This window comes from Portunus trituberculatus, chromosome 22 (genome assembly GCF_017591435.1).
Source record: "Portunus trituberculatus isolate SZX2019 chromosome 22, ASM1759143v1, whole genome shotgun sequence".
In the NCBI taxonomy this organism is placed as follows: domain Eukaryota; kingdom Metazoa; phylum Arthropoda; class Malacostraca; order Decapoda; family Portunidae; genus Portunus; species Portunus trituberculatus.
The window spans coordinates 983,116-997,650 of NC_059276.1; the positions used below are offsets into that span (position 1 = coordinate 983,116).

The window sequence follows — 14,535 nt, forward strand, 5'->3', positions numbered from 1 at the left end:
TGTCTGCAATGAGTGAGCATACTTTTAAAGTAAGATTGGATAAGTGTAGATATGGAGATGGGGCCACACGAGCATAAAGCCCAGGCCCTGTAAAACTACAACTAGTTGAATACACGCAGTGGCATCGCTCCAAGAATCAGCTGATCTTCACTACCTGTTGTATAGTATTTGCAGTGGCTTGAGTAAGTAGTGTAGACTCGTTTTTCATGAAATCAAGTGTTAGAGAATCATGATTAAAGAAGAGATTCCATCTAAATGCAGGTATGAGACTAGGGAAAGAATGAAAGAAGATGACTTTGTTGATGAGGGAGTAAGCACATTCGAAGGTTTTGATGTGGCAAATACTTCACTATTTAAGAGAGTGTTGACTATTGAACATAAACTAAATAAATGGATAAAGGAGAGTATGGGAATGAAAGAGAATGAAGAACAGGAAAAAGAGTTTCAAAAACTGAGAAAGGATAAAAAAAAGTGGAAGAAAACGAAGCTAGGCTAAGAGCGGATAAAGAAGAATTAAAAAAGGAAGTAGCTAACTACAAAAAGCAGATGGAAGAAGGACTCGGTAAAGATCACAATGACCATCAACTGGATTCTCAAGAGTAGTTTTCATGTTAAAATTGCAGAAATTTTAATACAAAATTTGTCACTAGAGCAAATAAATACACCATGAAAATACCATGCATATAAATTCAATGAAATTCTTTTGAAAGTAATAAATATAGAACATAAAGGCATTTCAAATTATGGTCCTATCTCACCTCAAATCATCATGTATCCTAATTTTGACAGACACGGTGAACTCAGGCTGGGACACAGAAGCTCTGGTTTGCCTCACCATATCTGACACCAGATGTGGTTTGTGTATAAGACAGGCCCCGTAGCCCTCAGCCATGGCCCAGCGCTGAGGACACCCACAGTTCAAGTCCACCCCATCACAGTACCTGAAGCAGGGTTACAAAAGAATCACAACTAATATCTATATAGTTGAACCTCACAACTACAGACACTGAATCAATGGATATCTGATGCAATGGACAAAATCTGTTGGTCAGAATACATAATCCATTAACCTGAATGTCCAGTATGAAAGTTAAAAAATACTGGGTGATGTGAGTGAGTCCTGTAGTTTAGCAATTGTCAGCTAGGTGGCAGTACTCTTAAATGCTCTTATAAATCTTTTATACACTCTTAAACACTTATAAATATTCAGCATGTCAAGGAGTTTCATCTTTGCATTTGTAAAGATCTTCCTCTGGTGTTTGAAGTCACTGCCAGAAGACTTAGAAGGTGCAGGACATTTGGGTGGCATTGTAGATGTTTAGATAAAGTCACAATTTAAAACAAAAACTCTAAATAACACTACACAACACAAATAAATTTGCTGCAAGATGCTGCAAATGTTCTTATTGTGACCCCTTTATCTTCTTATCATTTATGGGTCCTGAGTGTTCCTGCAGTGTAGTTTTTATAACACTTTACCTTGTAAAGAAACAGGTTAGAAGAGAAAAAGAACCTTACATGACACAGGGCAAGATTCACTAAACAGTTACGCATTTCCTTAAGAAGTTCAAAAATATTTCAAGAGTTATTCACTAAACACCTACATACTTTTTATGTACCTCAGAAGTTAAGAAGTCTCTCAGAAAACTAAGATTTTGTAACCTGGACCTATGAGTGCCACTACACAACCTCCCAAGCTAAACACTGATGAAGCCAGAGGTTAGAAGGAAAGTAGATTGAAATAAAGAATTGCAGGTAACATTAGCTCATCACAGTGGCCTTTATACAGTTAACTCTCAATTAACGCGAGGGTTATACGTCTGGAGATGTTGCATTATTCAAAATTGCGTTATTCAAAACATAATTTTCCCATAGAAAACAATGGTAATGGGGGGAGAGGGTTATGTTCCTGATCACTGGGAAAGTCTGCCTATTTTCAGGATTTTGATACTCAAACCTTAAAAATACTAATAAATCACACAGGAAATAAAAATGCACATTCTCACCTGCACATCTTTCTTGTCCAAGATAAATATTAATACAGCATGATTTGTCACATTATTTTATATGTAACATTATTCCATATTCATACATTTATTATTAGTGCATTTAATAAACCATGAATCTAATTTGGTGGTGGGTGGCATCAATGTTTGTTTATCATCACCTCAGCTGATTGAGCCATGCAGTCCTGACCACACTGCCTCACCATTCCACCACAGACAACATAAAAAATTTCATGAAGAGATCCAGCCCTATTACTGCTGCAGAGTGTGATTTATCAACAGACTTGGTGAGGCAGGGAAAAGTACTTCTAAAATATATAAAAGCAGATATGGCTATACAGTGTGGCCTTAAAACAGGAGAGATTTGCCACATCATAAATATTAATTCAATGTGATTTGTCGTATGGTTTTATATGCCAGGAATATTATCTTATATTCATACATTTATTATTAAAGCATTTAACAAAATAAATAAAGAGTATAATTTGTTGGTAGTTGGTAGCAGTGTTTGTTTACCTTCAATGCAGCTGTTTCAGCCATGCAGGCTAGACCACACTGCCTCTCAATTTGATCACAGACAACATGGAAAATCTTATGAGGAGAACCAGCCCTGTTATGGCTGCAGAGCATGATTTATTAATAGACTTGATGATCCAGGAAAAAGTGCTTTGGACTCTCACATTAGCCAGTATTGAGAACTCATCTTAACCACAGTGTTCAAATATCACCCCAAGACAAGCCTAAAAGTGCAATGGACAGTAGCACAGGCTGGATGACACTGATGAGGTAATGCCTCTGGCAGAAAAAGCAGTCCAGCTAGAGTCCAATCCCCCATTACCAGCTCAACACCACCAGATGAAACACATGGACACATCCACCACAGTCACCAAATGTTTAAGAACACCATCGCCTGGTAAGACTAATAAAGTCACCAAAACTGCTCCTGAATGTGCTACCTGCTCCTACGCATGTGTGACCGCATCCACCCCACCCCTCCTCACATTGCTGGGCCTGCTGGACCCCTTCTGCCGGCTCCCACCCGTAAGCAGGTAGTGCTCATACACTCCCATGATGGAAGCAGATGCTTCATCCACCCAGGGCATCCATCCAGGGCTGTGTATGGATCAATATTTTCAAAAAGTACATAGAACATACCTTAGCCATCATTGGAAGTGACCAGGGAATTAAGTTTGAGGCGGCCAATCTCGATAACCTGGAGCAGGCCCCAGTCAACAACCCGACAGAGGGAGTGGCTTCTTCAAGTGTTGGGTAGCCAATGACAATGATCCTACTTATGACTTTGAAAGGATTTATCCTGTCTCCCCCAAACTAACCAAAAGTGACATTTTGACCAAAGTGACTATACTGGACTACTGGCCCACCCAACTTGTTGATGCTTTACGCCTCCCTGACTATGACGGAGATGGACAGACAATCCCAAACCTGGCCATACGCCTTAAGTTTCATGAGTCCTTCCCTGAGAGGATGGCTATAGGGAGCATGGTATACCATGTAAGGCCCCACACCCTCCCAGTCATGCACTGCACCCACTGCCTCCTGTTTGGCCATGGCAACATTTCCTGAAAGGGGCATGCCCATTGCAAGAAAGCAAGAAATGCAGTGGCTTCCATGACACTGATGGGTGTGTCAGGGAGGACCACTGTTTGCTTTATGGTACCAGCCACTGCCCTACCTCTAAGCAATGTCCAGCTTGCCTCCAGGCAGTGCAGCTGCAGAAACTAAAGCACAACAGGGACCACTCTCTCTTAGACAGAAAGGGGAAAATGAGAGACATCTTCCTGGAAACATTTTCTTCTCACCCAAACCTCTACCTCAGGGACTCCCACTCTCTAAGGCAGGGCACCTTTGACCACCTCTCCTACACTTCAGTCATCCTTGCTCAATCTCCTACAGTCCCAGAGACCCCACATCTGCCCTGACTCTTGCTCCAAGCCCTACACCCTTCCAGGATCTCATCCCAGCTCCCGTCCTTGATCCTACTTCTGCTCCCATTATACCTGTCAGTACCATTGTAAATATGGTATCCCTAACTGCCCAGCCACCCATATCCAAGTCCCAATGGACCCAACAACAAACCAAACCTCGGGGCCACACCACAACACACAACTAAACCCTCCTTTATTCCAGAGGCCTCATACAGGACAGATATCACAGAAGATGGGGAATTTGTACCCCCAATCTTTTTCAACCAATGCCATCCACCAAAACCTTCCCAGCCCACAGCCCCACAGCCAGCAGCCCAGCAGCCCTTACCCTCACTTGGTAGTACTACCTTTGTACCCTCTTCTTCCTCGCTTCCAGCCCAGCATGCCTTGGCCTTTGCATGGCCTGCTTTTATTTAGGGGTTACCACCATTAGCACTCAAATTCATGCTTTCAGGGTGCAGCCTCAATGAGAACCTCCTTCAGTGCCTGCCAGGACTCCTCTCTTTTATCACATCACTCACTAAGTGAATGATCCACTTGCCTCCCAGTTCATTTTCTGGAATGCCCAGTCTTTGTACTGGAAACTTCCAACTTTTAAAACCACACACTCTCTTCATACTCTCCTCTTGTTGTAGGTGTCAGTGAGATGTGGCTTACAGACCCATTCTCTCCCTCCTTTCCAAACTATATTTCTTAAAGGAGGGATAGGGAGACCAGCAAAGTAGGAGGCGGCCAAGTTCTACTAATCCACCAGTCCCTTCCTTCTAGCCCTCTCACTATCATTTCATTTTCAGGTGTTGGACTAGAGCATCTGGAAGTGACTGTTACCTTTGACTTGGGCCCTTTAAATATTCTGCTAATTTACAATTAATTTCTAAATATCTCCCCTCAGGAATTTCAACATTTGCTTTTGCAAATTCCCTCCCCAGCATGGGAATGGAATTATGGGTGACTTTAATGCTCATCATGACTTCTGGGAACCAGCCCTCCCCAGGAGCCAGAGAAACCATTCAGGCGCATCACTCTCGAGTTTCCTGGTGGATAGTGATTCCCTCTCCATTCTCACACCTGGCCTCCCTACTAGGATTGACCCAGTTTGAGGGAACCCTTCCACTCTAGACCTGTGCCTGGGGAATGGCCCACTCCTCCTTACCACTATAACTACCTGCCCTTGCATGGGGAGTGATCATCTTCCTGTGATTATTGCTTTCCCATGAGTGTCATCATTCCCTCCCACTTCACGCAGATCCTGTTGGTCTTTTAAAAAGGAAGACTTGGTATCCTTTCTAACAGAAATCAATTTAATTGTCCCACCCAAGACCCTCCTATCAAATGACAAAACTCTCTACCTTATGGAGGTCTTGGTGACTCTCTCCTTCCCCCTAACACTGTTTCACATCCGGTGCAGTGAAACTCACCATACATTTATATCTGTTTTTCGTTTTTCTACATATTATTTTTCTACATATTATTTTATACAACTATGTCAGAGCTATATAATACTCTTTTCAATTTAACTAGTAGTTCCAGAGAAGATCCTAATGACATAACCATAGAAATAATTAATCAGCTACATGGACATAGTGACCTAAACTGCATTTCTGACTATTATGACATCAACACCTATAACAAACTATTACGCCAAAATACAAATAATTTTAATATTATACACAAATTCTATATCCTTACCTAAAACTTTGACAACATTACAGCATTTCTCAATACTCTCATTACGCCTCCAGATATTCTGGCTGTAACAGAGACTTGGCTAACTGATATCAACAAAGATTTTTTTCATTTAATTGGTTACCATTCATATCACCTAGTTAGAAATAGAAGGGCCCATGGAAGAGTTAGCATTTTTGTATCTAATCATATCAAATCATTACAAATCAAAGAATCAACATTACTAAATGAACACATTAAAATTAACACAATAAGAATAACAATTAATTCAACAACTTATATATTATCCACCATATATAGACCCCATAGTAAACATTAGGATGTGGAAGAATTCACAGATGTTTTATGTATACTACTACAAAAGAATGTTTTAAAAAATGAGAAAGTAATAATCATTGGTGATCTAAACATTAATCTTTTAGAACATACAACACACAATGCAACAAATAATTATCTTGCTGCTATACAGATATGTAGCTTCTTCCCTCACATCTCGAGGCCTACCAGATTTCCTGACAATGAAAACCTTAGTGAACCTTCACTACTTGATCACATATATACTAACTTCTATAGTAACTTCACATCTGGAATAGTTCATTATTCTCTGTCTGATCATCTTCCAGTTTTTATCAATTTTTCAGTTGATACTCAAGTTCACAAAACTTGCAAATATAAACTTAGATCCTTCTCTGAAACAAATAAACTAAAATTTTCTAATAAAATTAGTACTATAGACTGGAATGTACTTTTATCAGAGGAAAATTTAAATGATAATTTTGAAATATTTTTGTCTAAACTAAATGAAATTTATAATGAATGCTTCCCCATCTTAACTAAAACAGCTTCTGAAAAAGGCTTAATACACCATGGATTACCCAAGAAGTAATAAATGCAATAAAAATTAAAAAACAAATTATACAAAGATTTTAAGATTGGTGCAGTGACAGAAAAAACAATACAAACAATATAGAAATGCGTTAAATAATGCCATAAAACAACTAAAACAGACTTATTATATAAACCTATTCACGAGTTTTAAAAATGACAACTTAAAATGTGGAAAATTACTAACCAACTATCTAAAAAAAGCCTCAAAAATAAAAATATTGAATATATTGTCCACAACAATAATAAAATAATGCAAACATCAGATATTGCCGAACTATTTAATAAACTCTTTATTAACATTGCAATCCAATTAAATCATAATCTACCACCACGTACCACCGACCCGCGTTCTTACCTGTCAGGGAACTATCCTAACTCAATGGCAATTCCCACAGTCTATCCTCAAGATATTATTCGAATCGTAAACTCTTTCAAAAAATTTTTTTTAAATAATAATATACATGACATCTCTGTTTCCATTATAAAATCTAATAGTAATTATTTGGCCATAGCACTATCCTTATTATTTACCCAATCCACAGGCAAGAGTAAATTTCCACAACACCTAAAACATGCTATTGTAATTCCAATACATAAAAAAGGATCTGAAGAAGTCAAGTAATTATCGTCCTATTTCATCATTAAGTACATTCTCTAAGATTTTTGAAAAATTAATGAAAGGTTTTTTAATGAACTACCTTGAGACTAAAAGTATTCTTAATCTTAAACAATTTGGCTTCAGAAGTGGACTAAGTACATTTGATGCACTAAAAACTTTAAATGAAGAAATATTTTCTGCCCTAGACTCAAAATGTAATTTATTAAGTATATACATAGACTTTTCCAAAGCTTTTGACACAGTCAAACATGATATTCTACTAATGAAACTACACCACTATGGTATTCGTGGAATAATATTTGATTGGTTTTCTGATTATCTATCACATAGAACTCAATCTATTAGATTAACTGAACATATTTCCACTTATAGTATAATTTCATATGGTGTTCCACAGGGCAGTGTACTAGGTCCTATCCTTTTCCTTATCTACATAAATGATCTTCCTAATATTTTTACAAACCTAAAAACTATACTTTTTGCAGACGATATGACCCTATACATTACTGGAGATGATATTAACAATATCATACGTATAGCAAACGTTGACCTAGAAACACTATACTCATGGTGTCTCAGCAATAGACTAACAATAAATTTAGATAAAACATTCTACATGATATTTACTAACAAAGTCTATGATAATCTTCCACCTCTTAATTACCATGATGATAATATAAAAAAAACAGACAGACACACACTCTTAGGCATAACTTATGATGATAAAATGACATTTAGAAGTCACATAACTAACTTAATTCTTAAATTATCTAGAATTGTATCCCTTATATATTGTATAAAAAATTTGATGCCTAACTATGTACTCAAAATCTTCTATAATGCCCATGTCTTACCACATTTAATGTATTGTTCTCCCATCTGGTGCTCCACCTATCCTACGCATCTCTTACCTCTATTCAGATTACAGAAGAAAATCATACGTATTATAACAAATAGTGATTACTTTGAACACACACAACCTTTATTTAAGAATAATAGTATACTTAAACTTTTTGACATTAACAAATTACAAATTGCTATATATATATGTACAAATTACAACACAATATTCACAATAGAACAAATACAACATTACAGTCTCAGCACAACACTCATTATCTTACCTGGGACCTAAAATCTGGAATGCTGTACCTCATGAAATCAAAACCAAACAATCATTATACACCTTCAAAAAACACTAAAAAAATTGCATTATATCATATTATGTAAGTATTGTATTTTTTCTTTTTTTGGTTATGTAAATTAAATATGTGATCCTACAAGGAAAGGAAAGCTATGGCATAGCTTGCAGTTTATAATGGATTGGAATTAACTGATTTAGATAAGGGGATGGGGAGGGAATTACAACTCATCACCGAATTACTGCCCGAAAAGAATATTCTTTATATGGGCTGCCTTATTATATCTACTATAAAATATTATGTCATGTAATAATGTAATTATTTAATAAGGTATAATAAAATGTTTCAAATGTTTCATTCCTTTCAAGTCCCCTGGTGGTCTCGGAAGTGTGCAGCAACCCTTCAGGCCAGGCATCATGCCTTTACAGCATGGCAAAGGAACACTGCCCCTCCCTTCCATCAACATTTTCACTTCTTAGAGGCCCAGTGCAAACATGTTATTCATGATGAGAAACACTCAGTGTGGGCCTCCTTTTGTGCTTCCCTGTTCTTTTTCACCTCAGTTTCCCAAGCCTGGTCTTTCTTAAGGAAGATGGTCCACCAGTAACCCCCTTTCATCATCCCATTAATAAATCACTCAGCTCCCCAGATCCTATGCCTACACCTGTGTTACCTTCTTCCTCATACACCAGCCGTGATAGTAGCACTGCTATAACTCCCCAGGAACTCACCTCAACCTAACACTCACTGCCCACTAGGAAGGCAACAGGACCAGACGACATGCCAAAAAAGTTTCTTTGATGCCTCCCAGATGCTCTGCTGCAGCTCCTTCTGGAAATTCTCAACAAAAGCTGGTTGTTGCGGGTGTTCCCTTCAGCTTGGCATCTTGCCATCACTGTTCTTATTCCTGAACCTGGCAAGGATCCAATGGTAGCCTCCTCTTACAGACCTATTAGCCTCTTGTCTAACATTAATAAGGTCTTTGAGAATGTCACTCAAAATATACTAACATGGTGGTTGGAATGCAAACACCTTCTACCACCCAACATGTTTAGTTTCACCCACACCAAGGCACCCTTGATCCCTTGCTCTTGCTGGAGCACCACATTCACAAAGGGTTCAGCAAAAAAAATTCACATCAGTAGCTTTTTTTAGATCTTAGGGAGCTTTTGACTCTGCCTCACACAACTCTATTCTTGAAAAAAGTTGCCCGTCTAGGACTCTCTTTGGTCCACTAACTACGTATATTGGGTTCAGTCCTTCCTGACAAATAAACCCTTCTCCTTGGCAACTGGTAACACCTATTAGTCTGTAGAGGAGTAGTACACACCTACCGAAACAATAATTTACCCTCAGCGAGATCTAATAGCACTAGTTCAGGTGGTGCTGTGAACCTTCCATTAAAGCTAGTTGTGATCTCGTTAAACGTTTTCCTTTGTGTCTCACAACTCAAGAGGACAGTCACAGCCTACTCTCTAAAGACAATTCTCTTTCTTCACACAAAACCACATGCACTTACCACACACACATACACACACACACAAAAAAAAAAAAAAAAAGTTTGTGAAGTAATTGATGCCTCATTAAGGGAAGGTGTAGTGCCCCAAGACTGGAAAAGAGCTAACATTGTCCCAATTTATAAATCAGGTAACAAGAGAGACCCATTGAACTATAGACCAGTGTCACTTACAAGTGTGGTAGCTAAGATGTGTGAGAGGGTGGTGAAGAATAGATGGACAGACTTCTTGGAGAAAAATGACATACTTTGTGAGTGTCAATTTGGTTTTAGAAAAGGGCGTTCATGCACGACAAACCTGATATGTTACTATTCGAGGGTGATAGATGTAATACAGGAAAGAGATGGTTGGGCTGATGGAATATATCTGGATTTAAAAAAGGCCTTTGATAAGGTACCACACCAGAGACTGATCTGGAAACTTGAAATGGTAGGAGGAGTGCATGGCAGTTTACTAAAATGGATGGAAGACTTTTGGTAGGAAGAGAAATGAGAACAATAATTAAGGACAGACCATCAGAATGGGGCTTGGTGGAGAGTGGAGTTCCACAGGGATCAGTGTTGGCACCAGTAATGTTCGCGGTCTACATAAATGACATGGTGGATGGGGTGTCCAGTTATGTGAGCCTATTTGCAGACGATGCAAAATTGTTAAGAAAAGTGAGATGTGACAAAGATTGCGAACTACTCCAGGAAGACTTGGACAGAATATGGAAATGGAGCTGTACATGGCAAATGGAGTTCAACACGACAAAATGCAAGAAATTAGAGTTTGGCAAGAGTGAAAGAAGAATCAGGAGTATGTACAAGATAGGAAATGAAGACATAAAAACCAGTCATGAAAAGACCTTGGGGTGACAATTACCAATGACCTATCGCCAGAGAGACATATAAACAAAATAATTGGAGAAGTATTGAACTTATTGAGGAACATAAGAGTGGCGTTCAGATATTTAGATGAAGAAATGATGAAGAAAATAATTACTGCAATGATAAGACCAAGGCTTGAATATGCAACAATACAGTGGGCTCCGAACTTAAAGAAACACATAAGGAAACTAGAGAAAGTACAGAGGGCTGCAACAAAATGGTGCCTGACTTAAGAGATTTGACTTATGAAGACAGACTGAACAGAATGCAACTTCCGACCCTGGAAAACAGAAGAGAAAGGGGAGACCTGATAGCAATATACAGAGTGATGATTGGCATGGAAAAATGGATAGGGAAGATCTGTGTATGTGGAATGAAAGAATGTCGAGAGGGCATGGGAAAAACTAAAATGGCCACTTATAGGAGAGATGTGAAAAAATATAGCTTCCCTCATAGAAGGGTGGAAGCATGGAATAGTTTAGACGTGGAAGTGGTCAACGCAAGGAATATTCATGATTTTAAGAAAAAGCTGGACATTAGTAGATATGGAGACGGGACAGTACGAGCATAGCTCTTTTCCCGTATGTTACAATTAGGAAAATACAATTAGGTAAATACAAAGCCAGCCATAGCAGCCGCCAATGCATCCCACCACACACACATAGCTACCAGGCCTGGCCCCCAGTGACCACACACCCACATGCTCCCAGGAAGAGTAAAAAAAAATGGATAGACCGGTAAGAAATAAATTACCAAATTCAAAATATGTCGATGAGGCCCAGGGAGCAAAGCCGAAAGTGGCCAGTCAAAGCATGAGTCCATCTTCAACAGGGGCAACAATGCAAGGTAGATTGGTAATGTTGGAGAAGAGATTTGAGGAGTTGGTGAAGGAATTAAAAGTTCAGAGGAGTGAGGAGGAGCAGGATAGAGAATTCCGCAAGGCTTTGAAGGAAAGAGTTAAGAGACTGGAGGAAAATGAAAAACGATTGGTGGATGAGAATGCACACTTGAGAGTGGAGGTTGAAAAATACAAGAGACGGTTGGAGGAGAAAATGGAGAGAGTAGTAAAGGAGAAAGATGACTTTAAGGAAATGATTAATGAGCAGAATGAAAGGTTTGAAAGGGAATGGGAACTGAAGAAAACACAATGGACTGAGTCGAGGGAAGCAGAGATGGTTGGATTACAAGAAATAATTAAAGATCAGTTGAAGGAAGACAAAAAAGAAAGGTCTAAGGAACTGGTTAATGTTATGAAGAATAAGGAAACATTGATAAGGGAAATAGCAGAAAAGAAGAAGAGTGTGTTAATATTTGGGATGAAAGAACAAAATATAACATATAAGCCTAAGACAATTAAGGAAGAATTAAAAACAGTAAGAGATCTGTTCAAAAATCTAAATGATGATGAAAAAAAGACCTACAAGAAGAAGTGGAAGAGATCCATAGACTGGGTCCGTATAAGGAGGGAGTGAGCAGACCGATTAAAGTAGTACTGAAGTCACAACACTCTGCAGAGGATATCCTATATAGAACATCAAAGTTAAGAGAGATAGAAGGTTGTAAAGAGGTGTTTGTGAGAAAGAATAGAAATGAGGAAGAGAGGAGAAGATATAAGGAATTGATGGAAGAGGCGAGAAGGAAAAAAGATGAGCGGTCTGAGGAGGAAAGAGAAAAGTTTTTTTGGAGAGTTATAGGAGAGAGAGTCAGAAAGTGGTATGTGGAAAGAAGGAATGTGGAGAAACCCCTAGAGGGAGCAGTGGGTGGACCGTACTGTATACTAATATAGATTGGATACTGTCAAGTAGATTGGAATTGCAAGACTATATGATGGTGGAGAAGCCTGATATAGTGTGTTTGACTGAGACAAAATTGCAGGAAAAAACAAAGATAAATTTGGATAATAAATATAATATATGGAGAAAGGATAGGGAGAGTAAAGGTCGGGGAGGAGTTATGATTATGATGAAGAAATAAATAAATGTGGATAAGGTTTGGTATGGGAAGAACAACGCAGAAGTGATAAGCATAAGGATAAAAAGCGATGGAAAAGAATTAATAATCATGGTGACATATGTACCTCCTAAAATAAATTCTTGGACATTAAGGGAATACGACAATATGATCAAGGATACTTTACAGAGTTTGGAAAGTGTATTATCTGGAAAAAGAAAGGTGATACTAGTAAGAGATTTTAATTGTAAGGAGGTGGATTGGGAAAATCTAGTAAGTGGTGTTGGAGAGGAAGCATGGGGAGAGAGATTTCTTAATCTAATGATGGAAAATATGATGGAACAGAGAGTGAAGGAAAATACTAGATATAGAGATGATGAACCGGCTAGACTGGATTTGGTGTTAACAAGAGAAGTGTACCTATGTGGAGATATACAATACAGGTGTCCTTTGGGAAAGAGTGATCATGTGGTTATGGAAATGCAGATAGCAACAACACAGCGAAGGAAGGACAAGACATACAGGAGTGGTAGATTGAATTATAGAAATATGAACACAGAAAGTTTGAAAAATTATTTCAGAAAATTAGACTGGGAGGAGATGTTACAAATCAGAGAAGTGCAAAAGAAATATGAGATTTTTATGAAATATTATAAAGAAAGAGTTATGAAATTTGTACCAAAGTATAAACCGAGAGAGGAAGGAAGAAAGGATTGGTTTAATGCAACTTGTGTTAAGGCTAAGGAAAAGAGAGATGTGGCTTGGAAAAGATGGAAAAAGAGCAGGAATATACTAAATAAGGAGAATTATAGAGTGGCGAGAAATGTGTATGTGAGGGTAAGGAGGGAGGAAGAAAGAAAATTTGAAAAAGATATTGTAGACAAGAGTAAGGAACATCCAAAATTATTTTACAGGTTCATAAATGGTAAACTTAAGAAGAGAGAGTCCATTGAAAGATTAAAAGGAGAGCAAGGGATAGTAGATGACCCTAAGAATATAGCGGAATTGCTAAATAATAGGTTTCAGCAAGTATTTACTGAAGAAACAATGTTTGTAAAGCCTCAGAATGTACAAGGAAATGTGCACATGGATGACATTAAGATACCTAAAAAAGGAGTTATATAAAATGTTGGAGGAACTTAAAGATGATAAAGCGATGGGACCAGATGAAGTTTCAGGAAAATTATTGAAGGAGTGTAGAGAAGAATTGATTGATCCATTATATGATATTATAAGGTGTTCATTAGAAACAGGGGAAGTACCAGTATTATTATTATATTATTATTATGAGGTCAATGAAGGCGACCCACTGGAAAGCATAACTGCATAAACCCAAAGGCCCAGTGGGCGGCACCTCACCGATAAGTGAAAGGAAGTAACAGGAATGAACAACAGAATAGGAAGATTGGTAGAGATCTAAGAGGTAGTGAGTTCAGAGAGAAGAAAGGTATTCACACGTTTTTTAAATGCTTCAATGTTACTAGAATTAACAATCTCGTTGGGAATTGTATTCCAGAGTCTAGCAGATACTGGGATAAAACACCGGAAAAATTGTGAAGTATTACATCGATTCACAGACAAGGAACGGTCATTCATGATCAAGGATTGTCTTGTAGCACGTGCTGGTAGTGAAGGGGCAGGCAAATGACAATGCAACGGGTGGTTGGAATTAGACATGATTTTGAAGAAATAGGACAATGATCCAACCAAACGACGATGCCGAAGATTAATCTCAAGATTAGGAAGAAGAAATTTAATCTGGTTGAATGCTCTATCTAAAAGCTTTAAGTGAGACTCTGCTGCAGAGATCCACACAGAGTGACAATATTCAAAATGAGGCAGTATGAAAGAGTAAAAGCAATTTCTTACAATATCAGTAGAGTGGAAGAGAGCTGAAGTGGTGCCCATTTAT

At 38.2% G+C, this 14,535-nt stretch overlaps 1 protein-coding gene across 4 annotated transcripts in view; it reads right to left on the reverse strand.

Moving 5' to 3' along the window:
* The window catches only part of LOC123507354 (tRNA-dihydrouridine(20a/20b) synthase [NAD(P)+]-like), a 164,367-nt gene that overhangs the window by 63,051 nt on the left and 86,781 nt on the right, over positions 1-14,535 (reverse strand). For all 4 annotated transcript variants that reach the window (XM_045260139.1, XM_045260141.1, XM_045260138.1 and 1 more), the window contains one exon: positions 759-941. In XM_045260139.1, the coding sequence (XP_045116074.1) occupies positions 759-941 (183 nt within the window). The remainder of the gene's footprint in view (positions 1-758; positions 942-14,535) is intronic.